General features: G+C 44.7%; 1 protein-coding gene across 5 annotated transcripts in view; it reads right to left on the bottom strand.

Moving 5' to 3' along the window:
- Positions 1–19384, bottom strand: part of PPP1R12B (protein phosphatase 1 regulatory subunit 12B) — a 916156-nt gene that overhangs the window by 694645 nt on the left and 202127 nt on the right. For all 5 annotated transcript variants that reach the window (XR_013594883.1, XM_078644174.1, XM_078644172.1 and 2 more), the window contains exon 3: positions 14741–14859. Coding sequence is in view for 4 of the 5 variants with exons in the window: in XM_078644174.1 (XP_078500300.1) it covers positions 14741–14859 (119 nt within the window). In the remaining variant the exon portion in view is untranslated. The remainder of the gene's footprint in view (positions 1–14740; positions 14860–19384) is intronic.

Below are 19384 nucleotides of genomic sequence, written 5' to 3'. Positions count from 1 at the left end.
TGAGCCTGGGGGCGGGGTCCTGGGCTCGGGCGCTGGGACCACCACTCCAGATGCCTGCCGCTGCCACCACGCGGGACGTAGGCCCCCTGCAGCATTGCCGGTTCAGAGTCGGGCATAACCTCGAAATCGCTATCACCCGCCGAGAGGAGCGCCTTCAATTCACGTGCGCCATGGAGAGCAGTTGTCGACTCCCAGCCCTGATCTGATAATGACTATCTGCTGGGACCAGCTGTGAACATCATGTAGCCAGCGTCGGATTGGTAACGGGGGCATTCGGGCAATGCCCGAGGGGCCGGGGGCATTCGGGCAATGCCCAAGGGGCCGGGGGCCGAGTTCTAGCTGTGGGCTGCTTTTGAGCAGCCGGGGGGGGGGGCGATTTGGGTGGTGTCTGTTGTTCGAATATACCCCCAGTGGGTGTCTGAGTGGCCTTTCTGGAGTGAGATAGGCGGCCATTACCTCCCTTTTATCAACGGGCAGAGGTGTCACCCCCTTTCTCTCGCTGGGCTTACTATGAATGTAGGCATACTGAGCGGGGCAGGGGGCCTGAGCAGAAGTGGCCTCACTTGTTTTCAATTGTGTTTCACCAGTGTAAACTGATGCGTGCATTTTTTGTTAGCCCTCCCCACACCTTTTTTTTATATAAAATTACGCTGAAGCAGTGAAAGGCATTATGCAAATGTGGGCCGACTTTCTTATGCGTGCCCGGGCCGATTTTTATCCCAATCCAAACCTGCATGCAGCCCTATGCACCGTAGCTTTGCACCTCCAGTACTGCGAGTACAGCCCACAGATGCCCTACACCGGGGGCTCTCATTAATCCCTTTAACCCTTGCTGACTACTGCTCGACTTCTGCTGTCTCCGGCTGCCATTTTAGTGCGCACCAGACGGCTGGCGCGCTCTATGATTCTAACCAGCTATGTCCCCTAACCAGGACACTCGCTAAAGGGGTCTGGCTTATACCTACAGCCTGAGCAATACAGATACACTGCTGCTTTCCTGGCAACCCAATGAGGATCAAGTACCCAGCACTCATTGTGCTGTACATTGGCTGGTGACTGACGTCCTGCTCCCCAATCAGTCGTAGTGAGCGCACCATAACCTATATGTGATCACTGTCTGGGGCCAATCTCTTACCTGACCAGTACTGGTGACCGATAGCTATAGCTACAATTCTACTGGGGTGCCACATTCTAACACCAGTAGCTCAAAAATGGGTCGCTCGGACCCCAAACAACGACCGTTGGACTTCGATGGGGGCAAAACCCCCAGAAGAGAGGAATCTGGTAATGCTGCTGGGGAGGAGGGAGGCCAAATGGAGGGCACTGTGGTTATAATGGTCGAACTAAGAGCGGGCTTCCGTGCTATTGACACCCGCTTGGATACATTAACCAGGCTGGATGATATTCATGGCCGCATGGAGGCCCAGGACACTCGCATAGGGGGTGCAGTGCAACGTATTTCCGACCTGGAGGATGTACAACCCTCCCTGCAACGACGTATTGAATGTTCGAATTCCCTTCTCAAACAACTAGACGTCAAAACCGAAGATTTGGAGACACATTCGCACCGCAGTAATATCCGTGTTGCGGGAATCGCAGAATCCACAAACACCAGGCCTATGACGAAATTCATTGAGGCAGTCCTGGAGGATCTATTTGGGAAAGACACCTTTTCCGTGGCGTTTGCAGTTGAGCAAGCCCATTGGACTTTGGGACCTGCACCCATTCCTGGGGCTCCTCCAAGGATGATACTTGAAAAACCCCTCAACTACAGCGATTGTGATATGGCTCTTAGACTAGCCAGGGAACAAGGAACACTTCTTTAACGGTGCTCCACTATTTCCATTTTTCCCGGATTTCACACCGCTGGTGCAGGAGGCCAAACGCAAGTATATAAATGTGAAAAGCACCCTCCAAAAGGCGAACGTCAAATATGCGATGCTTTCTCCCGCCAGGCTCTGCATTCAGATAGATGGTATTTATTCGATTCACCAGATGAAGCAGCGAAATTCTGGAAGAAGCATAAACCATATACATCGCCGCAACGACGAGAGGACGGCGCAGTGCCTGATACCTGATTTCCTGATTCAGGGGGAACTGGTATCTCCATGCATGAACCACGTTGTATACACCGCAATTTACTTTTTGCTTGCTTGAGGCGGATAGACTAACTGTGTGCAAGTGTATCTTAATATCACGGCTCTGCCTGATTGTCTGAAGTGCCCTTTACAAACACTGGTGGGGCTGATTGCCAACCTTATGAATGATGTTGGTTTGGTGGAAATTACTGTTTGTGTCTATTATATATTCTGATGGCTCCACTGAGCGTTGCCGTCCCCCATAGGATGACTAATCATTTTCTTCTTGTCCTCTTTTCTTCTTCTCTATGCATCTTTTCTGGGCTTCTTATATTGGGATTCACCGGGTGCCTTGTTGTTGTGTATCCGATGGGGGTGGGAATGGGCTGAAAGGATGTTCTTGTTATATGACTATGTTGGTCATAATGGTTGTTGGTATGGAGCATTATAATTTTTTATACTGAAGATTGTATACACCGTTAACCTCTGGTGCATGTTATTTTTCATACGGGTGAGAAAATGACCACTGATAGTGGTACTAGTCCTGGACTTCGCCTCCGGTACCTCTCGTGGAATGTTAGGGGCTTGGCTACTCCCAAAAAGAGTAGGCAAATATTAGCATATCTGGCTCGACATACTATCCAAATTGCATTCCTACAAGAGACCCATTATGCTCCACTGCCCATGCACAGTTTTGCATCCACTTGGGGTGGAAAATATTTATGCTCATGCTAGAGCACTTACTCACGGGGAGTATGCATTTTAGTACATCATTCATTCCCTTTCCGATCTGTTGAGGTAGTTACTGACCCGGAGGGTAGATATGTCCTCACCAAGGGTATTCTAGGGGGTGAGACTCTATTGCTAGTAAATGTTTATGCTCCGAACACAGATTTCGCCGACTTCTTTCCTACTTTGTCCGAATGTATTGACAAATTGGGTGCTGACACTATTTTGATGGTAGGAGATTTGAACCTCACACTTGACCCTGCTGTTGACACTACTGGCCCGAGACGAACCACGAAACCGCACTCCACTTTAGGCCTATTGAACCTCTTACGTGCTTCATTACTGGAGGATCTCTGGCGTACACACCACCATACAACCCATACATATTCTTTTTATTCAGCCCCACAGGGGTCCTGGTCCCGTTTAGACTATTGGTACCTTACAAGACAGCTGATGCTAGATGTGCGTGACATTGAATATTTACCTCGCACAATCTCAGATCATTCCCTGGTCCTCCTTGTATTCGATTTTTCATTACTCCCCAAACAGCGCCCATTGTGGCTGTTCCCTTCCTCTGCTCTTTTGGATCCAGTATTTCACAGTGAAGTAGGTGACACCATTAAGGAATACTTCCAACTCAATGAAGGCACGGTTGACTTCCCACTTATGCTCTGGAACGCCTTCAAGGGAGGTGGTGCTTGGGGTCAGTATCTCTAAGCAGGGGTGCTCCGTTCAATTTGTAATGAGCTGAGCGCAATTGAACAGAAACTAAAAGATGTGGACACCAGTTCCCTTGCAGATCCCTCCACAGCCTCTTTTCGTACCCGTTCGGCGCTTATGAATGAATTCAACGACGCAGCTGATAGGGAAGTTAAATACCTAGGGAAATATGCCACGGATAGGGTTTATGGAGAGGGCGAGAGGCCGGGTAGGACACTTGCAAGACTACTTGGCCTACAATACCAATTGACGTACATTACAAGACTGGACTCGGAAGAGGGGAACCCACTGATTACTAACACTGACATCACTCAAACCCTATTGACATATTATACGCGACTGTATGAAACGCAATCCCCACCCGGTGACCAGGCCCTGAGGGACTATTTGCAAGAAATTGCTATGGTCTGGCTTGAAGATGGGCAACGTTAATTCCTAGCCTCCCCCATTGACAAAGATAAAGCGCAGCAGGCAATAAAAGAGTTGGCTAGTAGTCGAGCCCCTGGTTCCGCTGGCCTCACAGCGGATTTTTACAAGGCTTATCAAGACATACTTGCCCCTCGATTGGTGGAGGTATATGCAGAGACCAGGGGAGGCAGGTCCCTCTCTCCAACTATGCGAGAAGCCATAGTAACGCTACTTCTTAAGCCGGGCAAATCCCCAGTCCAATGCCAGTCGTACAGACCACTATCACTGCTAAACCACGACTATAAAATTCTCGCTAAAATCTTAGCACCTCGCCTCTCATAACTGGTGGGTACCATAAATGCCCCTTCCAGGCGGGGTTTATTCCCGGTAGATCCACAACTATCAACTTGCGTTCAGTATTCTCGTTGATAAATCAGATGGAACCCACGCTCCCAGGGGCTATTTTGATGCTAGATGCAGAGAAGGCAGTTGATTCCTTGGAATGGTCTTTCTTATATGCAGCAATGCAGAAACTGGGTATTCCCATAAGTTTTTTTTAGCTTGATTTGCCTTCTATACTCCAATCCAGTTGCTCGTCTAAGAGTAAATGTGACATTTACAGCGCCATTTTCTTTGTCACGTGGCACTCAACAGGAGTGTCCACTGTCACCCCTACTGTTTATTATAGCCATGGACCCACTAGCCTGCCATATGCAGGAGTGTCATCTCCACAGGGGCTTGCCATTACACACTGGTCCACTCATTGCCTCCTTCTATGCAGATGATGTATTGTTATTCGTTTGACACCCGGCAGAAAACCTAGATAGTCCATTTTGGTGTACATTCAGGCCTAGTCATAAACCAGTCAAAGTCGGAGAGTTTTGCCTTTGACGCCTGCAACTACCCAAGAACTCTGACTTCCCTTTGCACTGGTGTATCTCTCCCCCTAAATATCTTGGCATTTATTTACATTGCTGCACAGACTAAGTGATCCGCATCAACTACAGGCCAGCTATTGACCACCTTACATCGCAGGTGGACCGTTGGATTAAACTCCCTATTTCTATAGCCGGCCGGATAGCCATAATTAAAATGGTTGTACTCCCACGCCTGCTATACCTATTTATAAATATTCCAATTGCATTGAAAACTGCTTTTTTTTGCCACTTTACGCTCTATACTAATCCGACTGGTGTGGGCGGGTAAACCACCCAGAATCAGATGGGATACTCTCACAATGCCGTACGAGCGAGGAGGTTTCGGTGTTCCGGATTTCTACCTCTACTATCTGGTAGCTGAGGTCTATTTCACATATTTCTGGTATCACCCCAATGCTCGCATACAATATCACAGACCCGGACGATCCCAGGGTTACCCGCATGCACTCTCGTCAATTCTACCGCTAGGGCTCCCATGCTGCCCTATGGAAATACAGACAGTATCCACAACTTGCTGGGAATGGACCAAACTGCATCGGTATTTGCAATATGACATGTTATACTTCCCTCATACACCACTACTCGATAATTTATGGTTACCACCGAAACTCTCAATACACAGACGCTAGACGGGTTTAGGCTTAGTACTGTGGGAGACCTGTTTAAAGGCTCTCGACTATGCACGGTCTCTGACTTGGCAGCAAATGGCTCCGCTATCTACATGGATAGATTTGTATTACATAGCATAGAGTGCATGGCCTGATACTACTGCAGAACTAGCTGACTTTCCCCCTCTCACACTAGTCATTAAATCCACTGATAGCCCACACCTAATTTCCCACCTCTATCATGTATCGCAATCCATGCGACCACTTGTGGGACTCAAGTCTAGGAAGGCTTGGGAATTGGATTTGGGTGAAATGCTGCCAGATGCAATATGGTCCTACTGTTTGCCCAAACCCGATATGTATCAAATACCTATAGACACAAACTGATACAATTTAAATATCTCCATAGAGCATATATTACTTCTAAATTGATGGCCAGAATCAGCACCACTGTCTCGAATTCATGTACCAGATGTGCGATGCCAGACGCAGACTTCGCGCACCTTGATTGGGATTGCACACCCCTCCGGGACTACTGGGAGAATATTTTTCACCATTTATCACTCATGATTGAATTCATACTCAGACCCTCCCAAATGATGGCACTGTTAAGTTATATCAAACCCCTCAAGCGAAGGGTCAGAAGATTCTCAGTGTTTGTATCTTTGCACTAGGGTAGAGCCCGAACGCCAACTATTAAAGACTGCGTTAGGGACTGTATATATTGGAACACCATGAGTGATACTTGAGCTACACTGATACCGCTTACCTCCTGTCCTCGGGATATCTGGCAAAGACTACCTGAAGATTAATTCTTTAGATGACGCACTGGGGGGACATATTTGACCCGTGGGGCGATACGAGGGTATGCATATTCCGCTCAATTAGACAACCAGGACTCGGTACATGGTTATAAATATGCTTCCTTATGGATCCTATTCACCCGTAGTCACGGACTAGAATACGATACTACATGAGGTACTACTGTAGATCGCATATGCGCCATTATGGTAACGTAAGTTCTTTATTTAATCTTTGGGTGTTGACATTGCTTTCAAAAATGGAATGACAAGAACTTTGACACACTGACAGTAATACACAAAATGACTTCATTATTTTTGAATTATATGTCTTCTTTGTGGTTGCTCGAAAAATCCATAAATACAATTAAAAAAAATGTGATCTGTCCAGGTGGGAGGTTGAGGGACATCAATGTGTATGTGCTGGGAATTTGAGAAAAGGAGGTCTAGTGCGTGGTGTCTGTGTTTATGAAATGGAGATGAAGCATGTTAAGATTAGACAGTAGATTAGAGTCGTCTGGATCGGATGCTAAAACAGCGTGGTGGTTAAAATCTCCAATTAGAAGAAAAATAGGCGTGGATACCACATAAGGAGCTAATGGTACAATTAATTTGATGCTGAAATCTTTCTTAGGACCCGCAGGATGATGTACAATGGCTCCTTTCCAGATGTCCCCGTGAGGGAGTTCGATTTTGAATATTGCGATCTCTGCCCAGTACATGAGTACTGTGTCAAGTAGCTGTAGTTTGAGAGTATTTTGAAAAACTATGGCAACTCCCTCCCAGCCCCGCTGGTCTACCTTCCCCCGGTCTTATTGTGTCTTATAAAATTGGATACAACCAATACATCTTAGGCATAAACAAAACCCACAGGAAAGGACTTAGCATTACATGTCTGTACCCTCTCCCAATATAGTCCTAGAGCTCAAAAGTCATAGCTTCCTCGCAAACAGGGAGAACCTGCGCTCTCCAGTGTGCAAGCAACGGTTGGGACAATATCGACGGATGTCTCTCTGCTCAGAGCAGATTTCCATAAAATGACGGAGAGGGTCAAGGAGGTTGAAGTAATTACCAAATCACTGGTGGAGGACACCTCGGAATTACAGAGAGCAGTGGCCCACATTCAGACGGAGAATAAACAGTTAAAATAGAAATTGGATGACCAAGAAGGGTGCGCAGACAGGAACAAGGTGTTCCAGAGTCTGAAGGCGCCCAGGCAATGGACCTCTATGTAGAGGAATTAGTGAAAACAAGATTGCAGCCCAAGGGTCTGTCAGGTTTCTTCTCAGTGGAGAGAGCGCATAGGGTTCCCGGAGGCAGGCCAAAACCAGGAGCGGCTCCAAGACCGGTGGTGGCTCACCTAATTTTCGAGACAGGGATGTGATTTTGCAGACGGTAAGAGTCTCCCCGCCTATTAAAATACAGAACTCCACAATCGCCTTCTTTCCGGACTACACGGCAGAAGTCTCTAGACGTAGGCGTAGCTTCATGGAGGTGAAAAACGCAGTGAGAGCAAAGGAGCTGCCTTATTCAATGTTGTTCCCAGCACGACTGAGGGTAGTGGCCGACAAAAAGACTTGGTTCTTCGACACGCCGGAAGCTGCCTATGATTGGTTGGAGGGCGGAAGGACTGCGGAAGGCCCGCGGCACGGCACACAAAATCGCCAATGACGAAAAGACGATGACCGCCCGGGGTCTCAGCCATCGCGTCATGAAGCACCGGAGGGTTCGCAGCGTGTGAGCAGTGAGGAGGCTAACAATGTACTGGACCCATGAAAACCCGGCTCCCGAAGGACTACCTGTGGTTCTACATATTGCGGTCAGGCCGGACATGGACACTGGACTGAGGCGGGCCCCGAAGACTGAGAGGGGCCGCGATTCTCCGGGACTTTTACCCCGGCAAGCAAGTACTATGGGTTGGAAGGGGTTGAAGCACTCTGCTGAGTTGGGGAGGCGGGCGGTTCAAAGTCCGTTGAGCAGGGAGGCAGGGAGGGGGGAAATGGGGGGGAACAGTTAAGGGTGTTTCGTTTGGTTGGTTAAGACTAACTCACGACAGAGTAGACATATTACACACAAAGGTGCCCACCGGATAACCCACTGAGGTAATGGGGAGGCAATACTACTTTCTTCAGCGATTCCCTCATGGCGCAAGATTCACATATTAACCACACCACAGTGCTAACGCAGGAACGTGAGGTGGCCCCGTTACGAATAGTGACTTGGAATGTGAGGGGGCTAGGTGACAAGGTGAAGAGAGGATTAGTGCTACAGGCTTTAAAACGACTAGGCCCGACAATAGTGCTTTTGCAGGAGACGCACCTCACGGGATCAGCATGTAAGGCTCTGGATAGATGGGGGTATAGGATGGTTGCACACTCTGAATTTTCCACAGGTTCCAGAGGGACGGGTATACTAGTGAAGAAAACCTCACCCTTTATAATGTTGCAAGTAAAAACAGACGATCAGGGGAGATTTGCAGCAATACAGGGGCAGTGGGAGGGACGCCTCCTGAATGTAGTGTCAGTTTATATTCCAGCGGCACTTCAGTCGGTGGCTTTGCCTGCATTGGCGGACTTCCTGCTGATGTTACCGGAGGGTGAGCTTATAGTGGGAGGGGATTTCAATGCAACCATGAACGCCATGACTGATAGGTTTCCGGTCCGGCCACAGACGCCTGGGACCTCTAAGTTGCAAGGGTTTCTGGAGGCAATGGGACTAGTGGATGTCTGGAGATCCGTGCGCCCCGCTGCATACCAATACACATACTATTCAGCAGTCCACCAAAGCTTGTCCCGCATAGATTACTTCATGATGTTGGCAGCTGGTATACATATGGTGGATGAGATAGAAATAAAGCCTAGGGGCATCTCCGATCATTCCCCGATGGTGCGGACACTTGCTAGCATGGAAAAATCTCGTAGATGTATGTACCCAATCCGTCCGACGTATTTAAAGGTTCCCACCATTCGAAAAGAACTCAAAAACACCACTACACATTACTTTGTAGAAAATTCAGCCTTGGTGTGGTCACCCTCCATAGTGTGGGAGGCTTACAAGACGGTACTGAGGAGTCAGGCGATTGCCACTATTACTTGCCACAGGCGGACGCAACAGAGAGAGTTGGATGAACTAGAACTCGAGCTACAGGGTGCAAACACAATACATATGACAAACCCCACTTCAGACACGATACACTCCTTGCAAGTCTGTCAGCAGAAGTACAGGGACCACCTTAAAAATATAACGATGAATAATATAGCAACGACAAAACATAAAATATACGAGGTGGGGGATAAGGCAGGCAAAATGCTGGTTTGGCTGGAAAAAAAAGGGAAGGCACCAGGGGGATCCAACAATTACAGGCGGGGGGGGGGGGGGCGAACTACGGAAACACCCTGCAGACATAGTAACGATATTAGCAGATTATTTTACTGAAATTTACACATCACACCAAACGTTATCGAAAGCTGCGATACTGGAATCACTTGGTCACATTGAAACACAGACGCTCCCTGCGGAGATAGCTCAGGAGCTAGAAGCAGACCTGACGCAAGACGAAATCCAAACGGCCATTCGGATGCTCCAATCAGGAAAAGCAATGGGCCCTAACGGGATCCCAATAGAATAGTACAAACTTGTGTCTGATAATATTAGTCTGCCCCTCTTAGCGATGTATAATGACAGTCTAAAGAACGCTATACTCCCCTTGGATCAGAGGATAGCGACGATAGTGGCGATACCGAAGCCAGGTAAAACCCCGGGCAACTGTACCTCCTACCGCCCTATCTCATTGATAAATGCCGAAGCTAAGATTCTAGCTAAGCTTCTGGCGCTTCGATTAATGCCTCACCTTTCGCGACTGATTCATCCGGATCAGACGGGCTTCCTGCCTAATAGGAACACAGCGCTTAATATCAGGTGAGTGCATGGAGTGTTAGCACGGGCATCGCAGCTGTCGGACCCTGCGGTGATTTTGTCGCTGGATGCGAAAATGGCTTTCGAAATGGTGGAATGGCATTATTTATTTGCTGTCCTAACTCGTATGGGGTTCGGCGCAAAATTTAGAGCTTGGATTCGGTTGCTGTACACAGAGCCGTTGGCGCAGGTTACCGCAAATGGACAAATTTCACACACGATAGAACTATTGAGGGGAACGCGTCAGGGGTGCCCGTTGTCCACGTTGCTATTCGCCTTGATGCTGGAACCACTAGCAACGTTAATTAGGACAACCCCGTTGCTGAAAGGAATAAACTGGGGAGGAGGATGGGAAGACCGTCTCTCGTTATATGCGGATGATATGTTGGTCTATCTGATGGATCCGGAGCGTGGAATCCTGGAACTCCTGAAACTGTGCGACACTCACGGGAAGGCATCGGGGTATACTATTAACTGGTCCAAGTCGGTGCTTTATGTACTGCAGGGGCAGGAACCATCACTTCCTGTAGGTTGCCCCTTGGTGTTGGCAGGGACTTCTTTTAAATACTTAGGTATTCACATTACTAAGGACGGGGTGGAGTTTTTCACGAAAAACCTGGCTCCCCCCCTGGATAGGTTGAAAAGGGACGTCTCGTATTGGGCGTCATTACCGCTCACACTCTTGGGGAGGGCGGCGTTATACAAAATGATGGCGCTGCCGAGATTTCTTTACGCACTTGAGAATGCCCCGTACCCGATTCCCCCCAGATATTTTAAACACATAGCGGCACAAGTGTTGACACTACTGTGGGGAGCCCGCCCAGCTCGTATAGCGCAGTTCAAGTTGCACAAGAGTTGGTATGATGGCGGGATAGCGCTGCCGGACGTACATTTGTATTAATGGGCAGCGCAACTTAAGACCCTTAACCAGTGGATACACGCTCCCCAAGATGATCCAGCCTTTAGGGCAGATAGGATGCAACTGGGTACGAATAACATGTTAGCGGCACTCTACGATGGAAGGCTCGCAGCAAAACTGGAGGGTCCCACGAGGCAGACGGTTGCCATATGGTACAGGACGCAGGCGAATCTGGGATGGAAAGGGATAATAACGAAGCTCACTCCACTTTGGGACACCAGGGGGCTGGGGCTCCTGAGAAGTAGCAAGGGGTTTACACAATGGGACAATATTGGACTATCTACAGTGGGCGATTTGTGGGACAAGGGTACAGTGGTATCGTTCCCTCAACTGCAGCAACAACATGGTCTTGGCCCGACTGAAATGTACAGGTATGTGCAAATTAGACACGCATTGTTGACGGCTCTTCCGCCAGGCACAGAGGTGCCTGAGGCATCCCCCTTGAAGGACCGCTTGCTCACTGATTTTATGCAAAAGCGAGCGACCTCTCGAACATACCAAAAGTTACTCAATAATATGCCTGACTCTACCGCAAATCTAAGGGAGAAATGGGCAACAGAAATAGGAGACATGGATGATTCGGAATGGCTAGAGGCGTTAGCGTCACCTAGAGAGGTGGGAATCTCAGCAAAGCTCAGATTGGTACAACTGAAAATACTACACCGTATATATTACACTAGGACCACCCTGCATAAACTACACAGAGCACAGCATCCATACTGTCTGCGGGGGTGCGGGGAGGAAGGAACTTTTATCCACACACTATGGGAGTGTCCAGTAATAGTTGAATATTGGAGACAGGTGTTGCGTACCATTTCACAGACATTGGATCTAACGGTTATGCCGGAGCCACGTAAATGTCTTTTGAACATATGGGATCCTAATGATTTAACGCATCACGGGCAGGTCTGGGCCACGCTGGGCTGTATGATTGCGAAGAGGGACATAGCACAGAAATGCGGGGCGGCAGATACACCCGCGGTGACGGGATGGTGTGGGAACATGGACCTGTCAATGATTGCGGAACGTACGATTTATGCAAATAGGGGAAGTCCGCGTAAGTGGAATAAAATCTGGGCGGCGTGGAATAGCTATAGGGGGGACCTGTTGGACTTATTGCCAGAAAATGACAGATAGCTCAGATGGTGAAACGGATGAAGAGTAATGATGTGCTGCATATAAAGCTAATAATGTAATTGTACCCGCTACATGGAACTGTTACTGCACTGCGGGGAGGAGTTTATCTACGGGGGTAAAGAGTCTGAAAAAGGGATATCGATGTCTACTCACTGTAATGTCTGTTGATGAGAAGCTTGTTTAATAAAAATATAATAAAAAAACAACAACAAAAAAATAAGCTTTTTAAAGACCTTTGCTAGTTAACGAGAGTTTAATAAAAAAAAAAGGACCCCACGTTTCCAGCATAAACAATGCAGTTGTAATCATGACAGATTTCTAGGACATCTTAATTATCATGTTCCCACATTTGAACACCTCAAAGGTTAAATTCCTTCCTCCCGGATACACCCCAACCCTAATTTTAAAAACCAATCCTTGATCATGGTAAACCACTTAATATGACCGATTTGTTTTTGCAGAGACATTAGCTCTTCCAGGGCCTCCTTCACCGGGCCCTGTGTGTTACTAGTCCATATCCTTATCCAAAACAGGAGAGCCCTGAGAATGGCAAAGTGGTTGATAGGTTTAAGACAAAGATCAAGTCTAAGCAGGAGGGGAGTATTCACAGATAGGTTCAGGATCGCCCTAATGAATTTATTTTCAGCAAGGCCTAGATCCTTCAGGTTATCCAGCCCCCATTGCTCAGACCTGTATAGGGTTGCTCCTAGATCTTTGGCCCTGTGAAGTTCCAGAATGGGCGAGAGAGGTAGTTATGGGGTCGCCCTAGCCTTCCGGATTATTGCAAAATCTGCATGTTGGAGGGTCAGAGTACACTTTTCAATTTGTGATGTACAGACCAGCCTGTCGCTAATGCGTACTCCCAAATAATCAAATGCCTTGACCTGAGAAAATATTTTACAAAATGCCCACTGCATCATAAAATAGTATGGGTAACCCTAAATTCAGAGTTGTTCAAATAACCACAATAAACTCAGCATCTAGGGAACTTAAAAAAAAATGCCTGGCTTTCCTTCATACCAGTGTTTTACTCATTACAATTTACCTTAGAAAATAAGGAGTGTTTGGTACACAATAACATAACATAAGCTGCAACTCAGTTGTTGGCTAAGGGTACTACCAGTTTCTGGACAGCCAATAAACACTATGCATCCTACAAACAAGAAAGGTTACAGATACAAATGCGGTCATCAATTGCTATTTCTTCCTACTTATTGTCTTTTTTCTATTATTTTATGGATTAGTTTTGCTGAGAAAACTAGGATTGATCTACATAAATGACACTTTGCTAGATTGGTTACTTTTGACTACTTTTCAGAAACTTTCAGCTTTCCAGCCTGTTGCCACCACAAACTAGAAATAGGTAAAAACCACACACAAAAAGTATACCACTACTTAGTCAAATATAAAAACAGTTGTAAATAAAAATCTTCCTAAAAGCTGGGAAGATGATATAGCACAGCAAATCACTTTTCAAAGGCATTTTTAGAAAAAGCAATGTTTTGAGGTAGAGCACTTTTTCACATTTAAAAAGAAACATGTTTATCTATTTTGTCGTTTCCCCCAAATCCATGGTACCTTCAGCATATCCACCATGTGGCGAAAGAAGTTAGAAACTTGGCCAGGATAACTTTAGTGGGGAAGAAAAGTTATGAAGCCTCAAGTGAGAAGTGCCCCAAATATTTAACAAAGGCTCACCAAGCAGGTCAGAGGCAGTGGGGTAGGGAAGCCTCAGCAGTTAATTGAAGGTAGATGCCACCACCCATCACCCTGCTAATCAGGTGACAAAATAAAATACAACTTCCTGGTAAAAAAGCAATTAGGACTGCTGAATGTGGCCAGAAAACTCAATCAAGACAAAAGAACGAGACAGATATCCAAGGAAAGACACAACTGGAAGGCAGGTAAGAACATACAACCAGAAAACAGTCAGCCGAATCCCACTTGCACAACTGCAACACATGAAACTCAAGAGTAAAGCAGATGTAAAAAAAAAAAACCTAAAGCAATGGATATTCAAATAAAAAAATTAAACAAAACTGTTAGGGATATCATGTATGGAGAATTTTACAGCAAATGACATTCTAAGAGGTCATGTCAAACAAACAATTTAAACATGTATGGTCAAATTGAATAGTATACATATTATTCAACCAAACTATCACCTTGCCTGTCTACTCAACTTCTCACCAACATGCCTTAATTTTGGACTTGTGCAATGATTCCAGAATGGGTTTAGAAAATCTTCTTAAACAGAATACATTTAAATAAACTAGATTAAAAACTCCTGGAAATAGGTAGGTGTCCTTTATAGCTAGAAAAGAAGGCAAGAAAACAATTTTAGAACACAAAATCCTACCTATATCAGGTGAGAGACTAAGCATCCACAGACATTAATACATAAAAGATGTATTAATCAATCAAGGTTTAATAAAGAACGGCTAATCACCCGATAGGGTATCTGGGTATCTGTACATACAATGCTTACCTTGTTTCTTCACCTGCTCCAACAGTAGGTCTTTCATAGCAGCTTCCTCTGAGAGGTCCAATGGAACTTCCCCTTCACTGTTCACAGGAGCCACATTGGCCCCATGGCTTATCAAATACCTGAAAAAAAGGCCCCACAATGTAATATCTCTTTGCTAGCAACAAATCTGAAAGTGGATTTGAGGTGACAAAGTAGTTGGGAAGACATGAAATTACTCCCAATTAACATTAGCTTTGGTATCTCAAGCTAACAGAATATCTAATACACAACTGTCAAAACTCCTGTGCCATTAGTAACTTTTAATAACAATGCAGCAGACTGGAGTCTGATAAGACACAAAGTTTACTTTAAAAGAAATACCACCAACATCTATCCCTAACTTCTGAATAAACGCAACTAGCAATATTATTACGATGCACAGCGTAGCAAAGCTTAATGCCAGAGCTAATTATCTGGGTTTCTCTGCCACTGTTGTAAGCACTTTTATTATTGAAAATACAATTCTGATATTGCATTGTTTTATTATGATTGCATTTCTTATCACTTAACTCCTTTAAGACTGAGCTCACATTTTAATGGAATGGTGGAGGTTCGCTTTTAAATTTTTTCTGTGCAGGAGTCTCATAAAGCACCTTGTGTGGCAAGTTATAGACATGTCAGTGTATTCACTATCTAGAAATGTATTAATTTATTTACTGATCAAATAGATAGTTTACATTTTGTGTCTATCTTTTTAACTCTTGGAGTATTGTACTTATTTACTTGTATGCGCCTGCAATTTATATTGTGAATTACTTATGTTAATATCCGCTTAAGAGACAATTGAGAGTTTAGTTATTTGATTTTGTTAATTTAAACATATATCTTTACGAACTGTATGAACATCTGGACAGAAAGTTGCACAGCCTTTCTTTCTTTGCAAAGTATCTGTTGCATATGTTCCCTACTTTATGCATTAGGCCTTTCGGCTTTGTCATTGTATTTTCCTTGTTATTTTTTACACTATTATAGATGGGCCAATCACTTCGAGGTGTAATAAAGGTCGTTTATATAAGTTAAGCAACATATTCCCTTATACTTTGAGGCAACAACTTGTAAAATGGAATGTTAAAGATTAAACTTTTCTAATGAAAAATAACAAATGCCTATAATTTGCACCTGGAAACCCAAATTCTGAAAAATGCTTTGCAATTCTTGGTGAGAAAGGCTTACAACAGGCACTTCTCTAGGACATTTCTATCTAAGAGAGTGGATTTAACCCCTTTGAGAAAAATCACTACAGAAACAATTTGGTCGCCAATCCTAATGCTAGATTTATTTGTCGTTTATAGAAGTGGCAGGTGTCTTTTTTTTTTTTTTTTTTTAAATATCTGTGCTCCAAATTTTAACCAGGAAAACCTTTTCCAATTTTTAAGGGATAAACTTTCTTCCCTCATTTATGGCACATTTGCAATAGGTGGTGAATTTCGGGTCTGATTGACAGTTTTACTGAACATTCTAATTTCATTGGTAACAAAAACTATAGCATGAAACAACAGACGTCTTTATTTCTCATGTTTGGAGCACCTTACACCTATTTGACAAACCTGTTAGCTTTTTACTTCTTCCCACTAATTATTTGAGGACTATTTTATGATCTGATTCATTGATTAAATGAACATCCTGCACAATTGAGACTGCATTTTTATGTCATGCTCCTATCTTTATGTCAACAGATCTTTATACATCTAAACTGCAGTTACTGAACTCCTCCCTTCTTCAAAGCAGATATGTGGTGAATGACATATTTCAGTTTGAAGACTAAAAAGAAATCTGCATATTCTTTGTTAAAAGTTTGTGAAATCTCTGCAGCACAGAGGTTCTTATGGTTGCAGACCACTGGGGATATTTTGATTTCTGTGGACTGTGGACCCTCACTTAATATCTCTTTGAGACACTTTGCATAGGTGACCGACACAGAAGGAGGTCTGCAGTGGTTTAGGAAATTATACATTAGCAGATTAAAGTATACATAAATAAACAAAATTTAAAACTAAAAATTGCAAAACGTTCTGTAAATATGAAAGAATTTGAAACTGGAGGCTAAAAATAATGTTTATATCCTTAGTTTGATTCATGAGAGCAGCGCAAGCACAGCAAATAGAATGTACTATGGCCTTAATTGATAGTCTAACCAAAAGAAAACATGCATTTGGAGCAAAAAAGACGCAGTGGTCTCAGAGAGCCTAATATATCACTTAGTCTTTTAGAAATAGAAGATAGAAAAACTCCAACCTTTCCATTGAAATTTAAAATTTGATTTTTCTATGCTTGTGAATTAAAAAGTATTTAATAATTTCTGTATTTCAAAAATAGTTGTCTGTATTTATGTGTATTTTTTTTCATATTCAAATTGTAGATATTGCTTAGGCTGGGGTTTCTTGCTTCTAGTAATGATTCAATGGGGCTCCCCAGATCCTAGTAATCATCTTTGGGGGTCCGGAGAAGTCAAAATAAGTCAAAATATTACAGTGGTCTCAGAGAGCCTAATATATCACTTAGTCTTTTAGAAATAGAAGATAGAAAAACTCCAACCTTTCCATTGAAATTTAAAATTTGATTTTTCTATGCTTGTGAATTAAAAAGTATTTAATAATTTCTGTATTTCAAAAATAGTTGTCTGTATTTATGTGTATTTTTTTTCATATTCAAATTGTAGATATTGCTTAGGCTGGGGTTTCTTGCTTCTAGTAATGATTCAATGGGGCTCCCCAGATCCTAGTAATCATCTTTGGGGGTCCGGAGAAGTCAAAATAAGTCAAAATATTAAGAGACACTGCTCTACAAGTGAGTTTGGCTAGAGAGCTCATGACACTAAAAAGATTGCTTGCTTATGCATGAAGCAACCGAGATTGAATTAAAAGTAATAAAGGGAGGCTTGATTATGAGCATTTGAATTTAAAGAAGGCCTAAAATGTATTTGTAAGAACTCAAAAAGAATTTGGTCAGAGGCAAGAGGTGGGCAAATGGTTAGTTTACATGAGCATAAGGAAAACTGCCTCTAGAAATAGTATCTCAATCATGAACACTGAATGTTGTTTTTTATATGGAGATGGTAGTCTGGCATCTGAAGTAGAGGTTACAATCCATTTAAGAGTATACAAGTTGTGTCATTGAAACCTGATGTAAGGGATCTGTTAACTTACTTAAACAACAACTTATGAGATTTAGGCAGAAAGTGATCCGCTAGAAATCGTCAGGACACCCTGTATGTATTTATTTTATTTATTTACTTGAGTTTTATACTGCGCTGGCTAGACCCGGAGGTATCAGAGTGCTTTACATGAGGAGAGTTACAAAGGTTACAAGTTAGACATTGTTACTGAAGGTACATGAAATGAAATTAAATGAAATGAAAGCAGGATTTATAAAGCGCATGGCTGCTAGTGACAGAGGTAGTAGAGGAAGGAAGGGGGTTAGGGGAAGAGCCAAGTTTTCAGAAGCTTTCGAAAGGTAAGAAGGTTAGGTTCAGCACGCACGGTAAGGGGCAACAAATTCCACAGCTTGGGGGCGTTGTAGGAAAAAAGGCGACCCCCTGTGCGAGCATTTTTAATCCTGGGTACATGGGCCAGATGTAGGTGTGCTGAGCGTTCTGGAGACTTCATGGCGTCTAATCAGATTTTTTAGGATGAGCGGACCCTTGTCGTGAAGGATTTTATGGGTCGTGCAGAGTGTTTTAAAGTATACCCGCTCCTGAATAGGCAGCCAGTGGAGTAGTCTGAGGGATGATTTTGCAGAGCTCCTACTGTTAGTGGCTGTTAGGAGCCTGGCTGCGGAGTGTTGTACCCCCTGTAGCTTAGCAATAACTTTCTTAGGGGCACCACGATTGAGAGCATTACCATAATCCAGTCTAGATAGTAGAAGGCTCTGGATGAGGAGCTTCCTTGAGTCTTGAGGGAGCAAGGGAAGAATTTTGCAGGTAGTCCTGAGGATGAGGTAGCAGGCCCCTGCTGACTTCCTGGCTTGAGTGATGAACGTGAGGTCCTGGTCCAGCCACAAACCCAGGCTCTTAATGGATTGTTTTGGGGCTGGGACCGGTCCCATACGAGGAGGCCACAGAGTCTTTGGATTAAATGGGATTGGGTGCCCAATACCAGTAATTCAGTTTTGTCACTGTTAAGTTTAAGATGAGAACAATCCATCCAGTGTGAAATATCTTGGAGGCCGAGCTGAAGGTTATCAGGGGGACGATTGAGCTGGCTGAGAGAAACAACAAGCTGCGTATCGTCAGCGTACGTCACAAGTTTGACTCCATGAGGGGAGACTATTTTCTCCAGGGGGGACATATAAACATTGAAAAGGGTGGGGCTCAGGGAAGAGCCCTGGGGGACTCCACAGTATACAGGGGTGGCACGGGATTTAGAGGTTCCCTCGAGAATTTGAAAAGAGCGGTTGTGGAGGAAGGATTTCAACCAAGACAGTGCGGACCCCGAAATTCCCAGTTCCCGGAGCCGGTGAATCAGAGTTGTATGGTTCACGGTGTCAAAGGCTGCGCTCAGATCCAGGAGGAACACTGCCACTGATCCTCCTGAATCAAGGATCTTTCTAGCCTCCTCCACAACCGCAATCATAGCAGTTTCCGTGCCCTGGCACAGGCGGAAGCCC

This window comes from Lissotriton helveticus, chromosome 5_1 (genome assembly GCF_964261635.1).
Source record: "Lissotriton helveticus chromosome 5_1, aLisHel1.1, whole genome shotgun sequence".
Taxonomy (NCBI): domain Eukaryota; kingdom Metazoa; phylum Chordata; class Amphibia; order Caudata; family Salamandridae; genus Lissotriton; species Lissotriton helveticus.
Note: the sequence above shows the minus strand (reverse complement) of the source record. Positions and strands in the feature narration are given on the sequence as shown.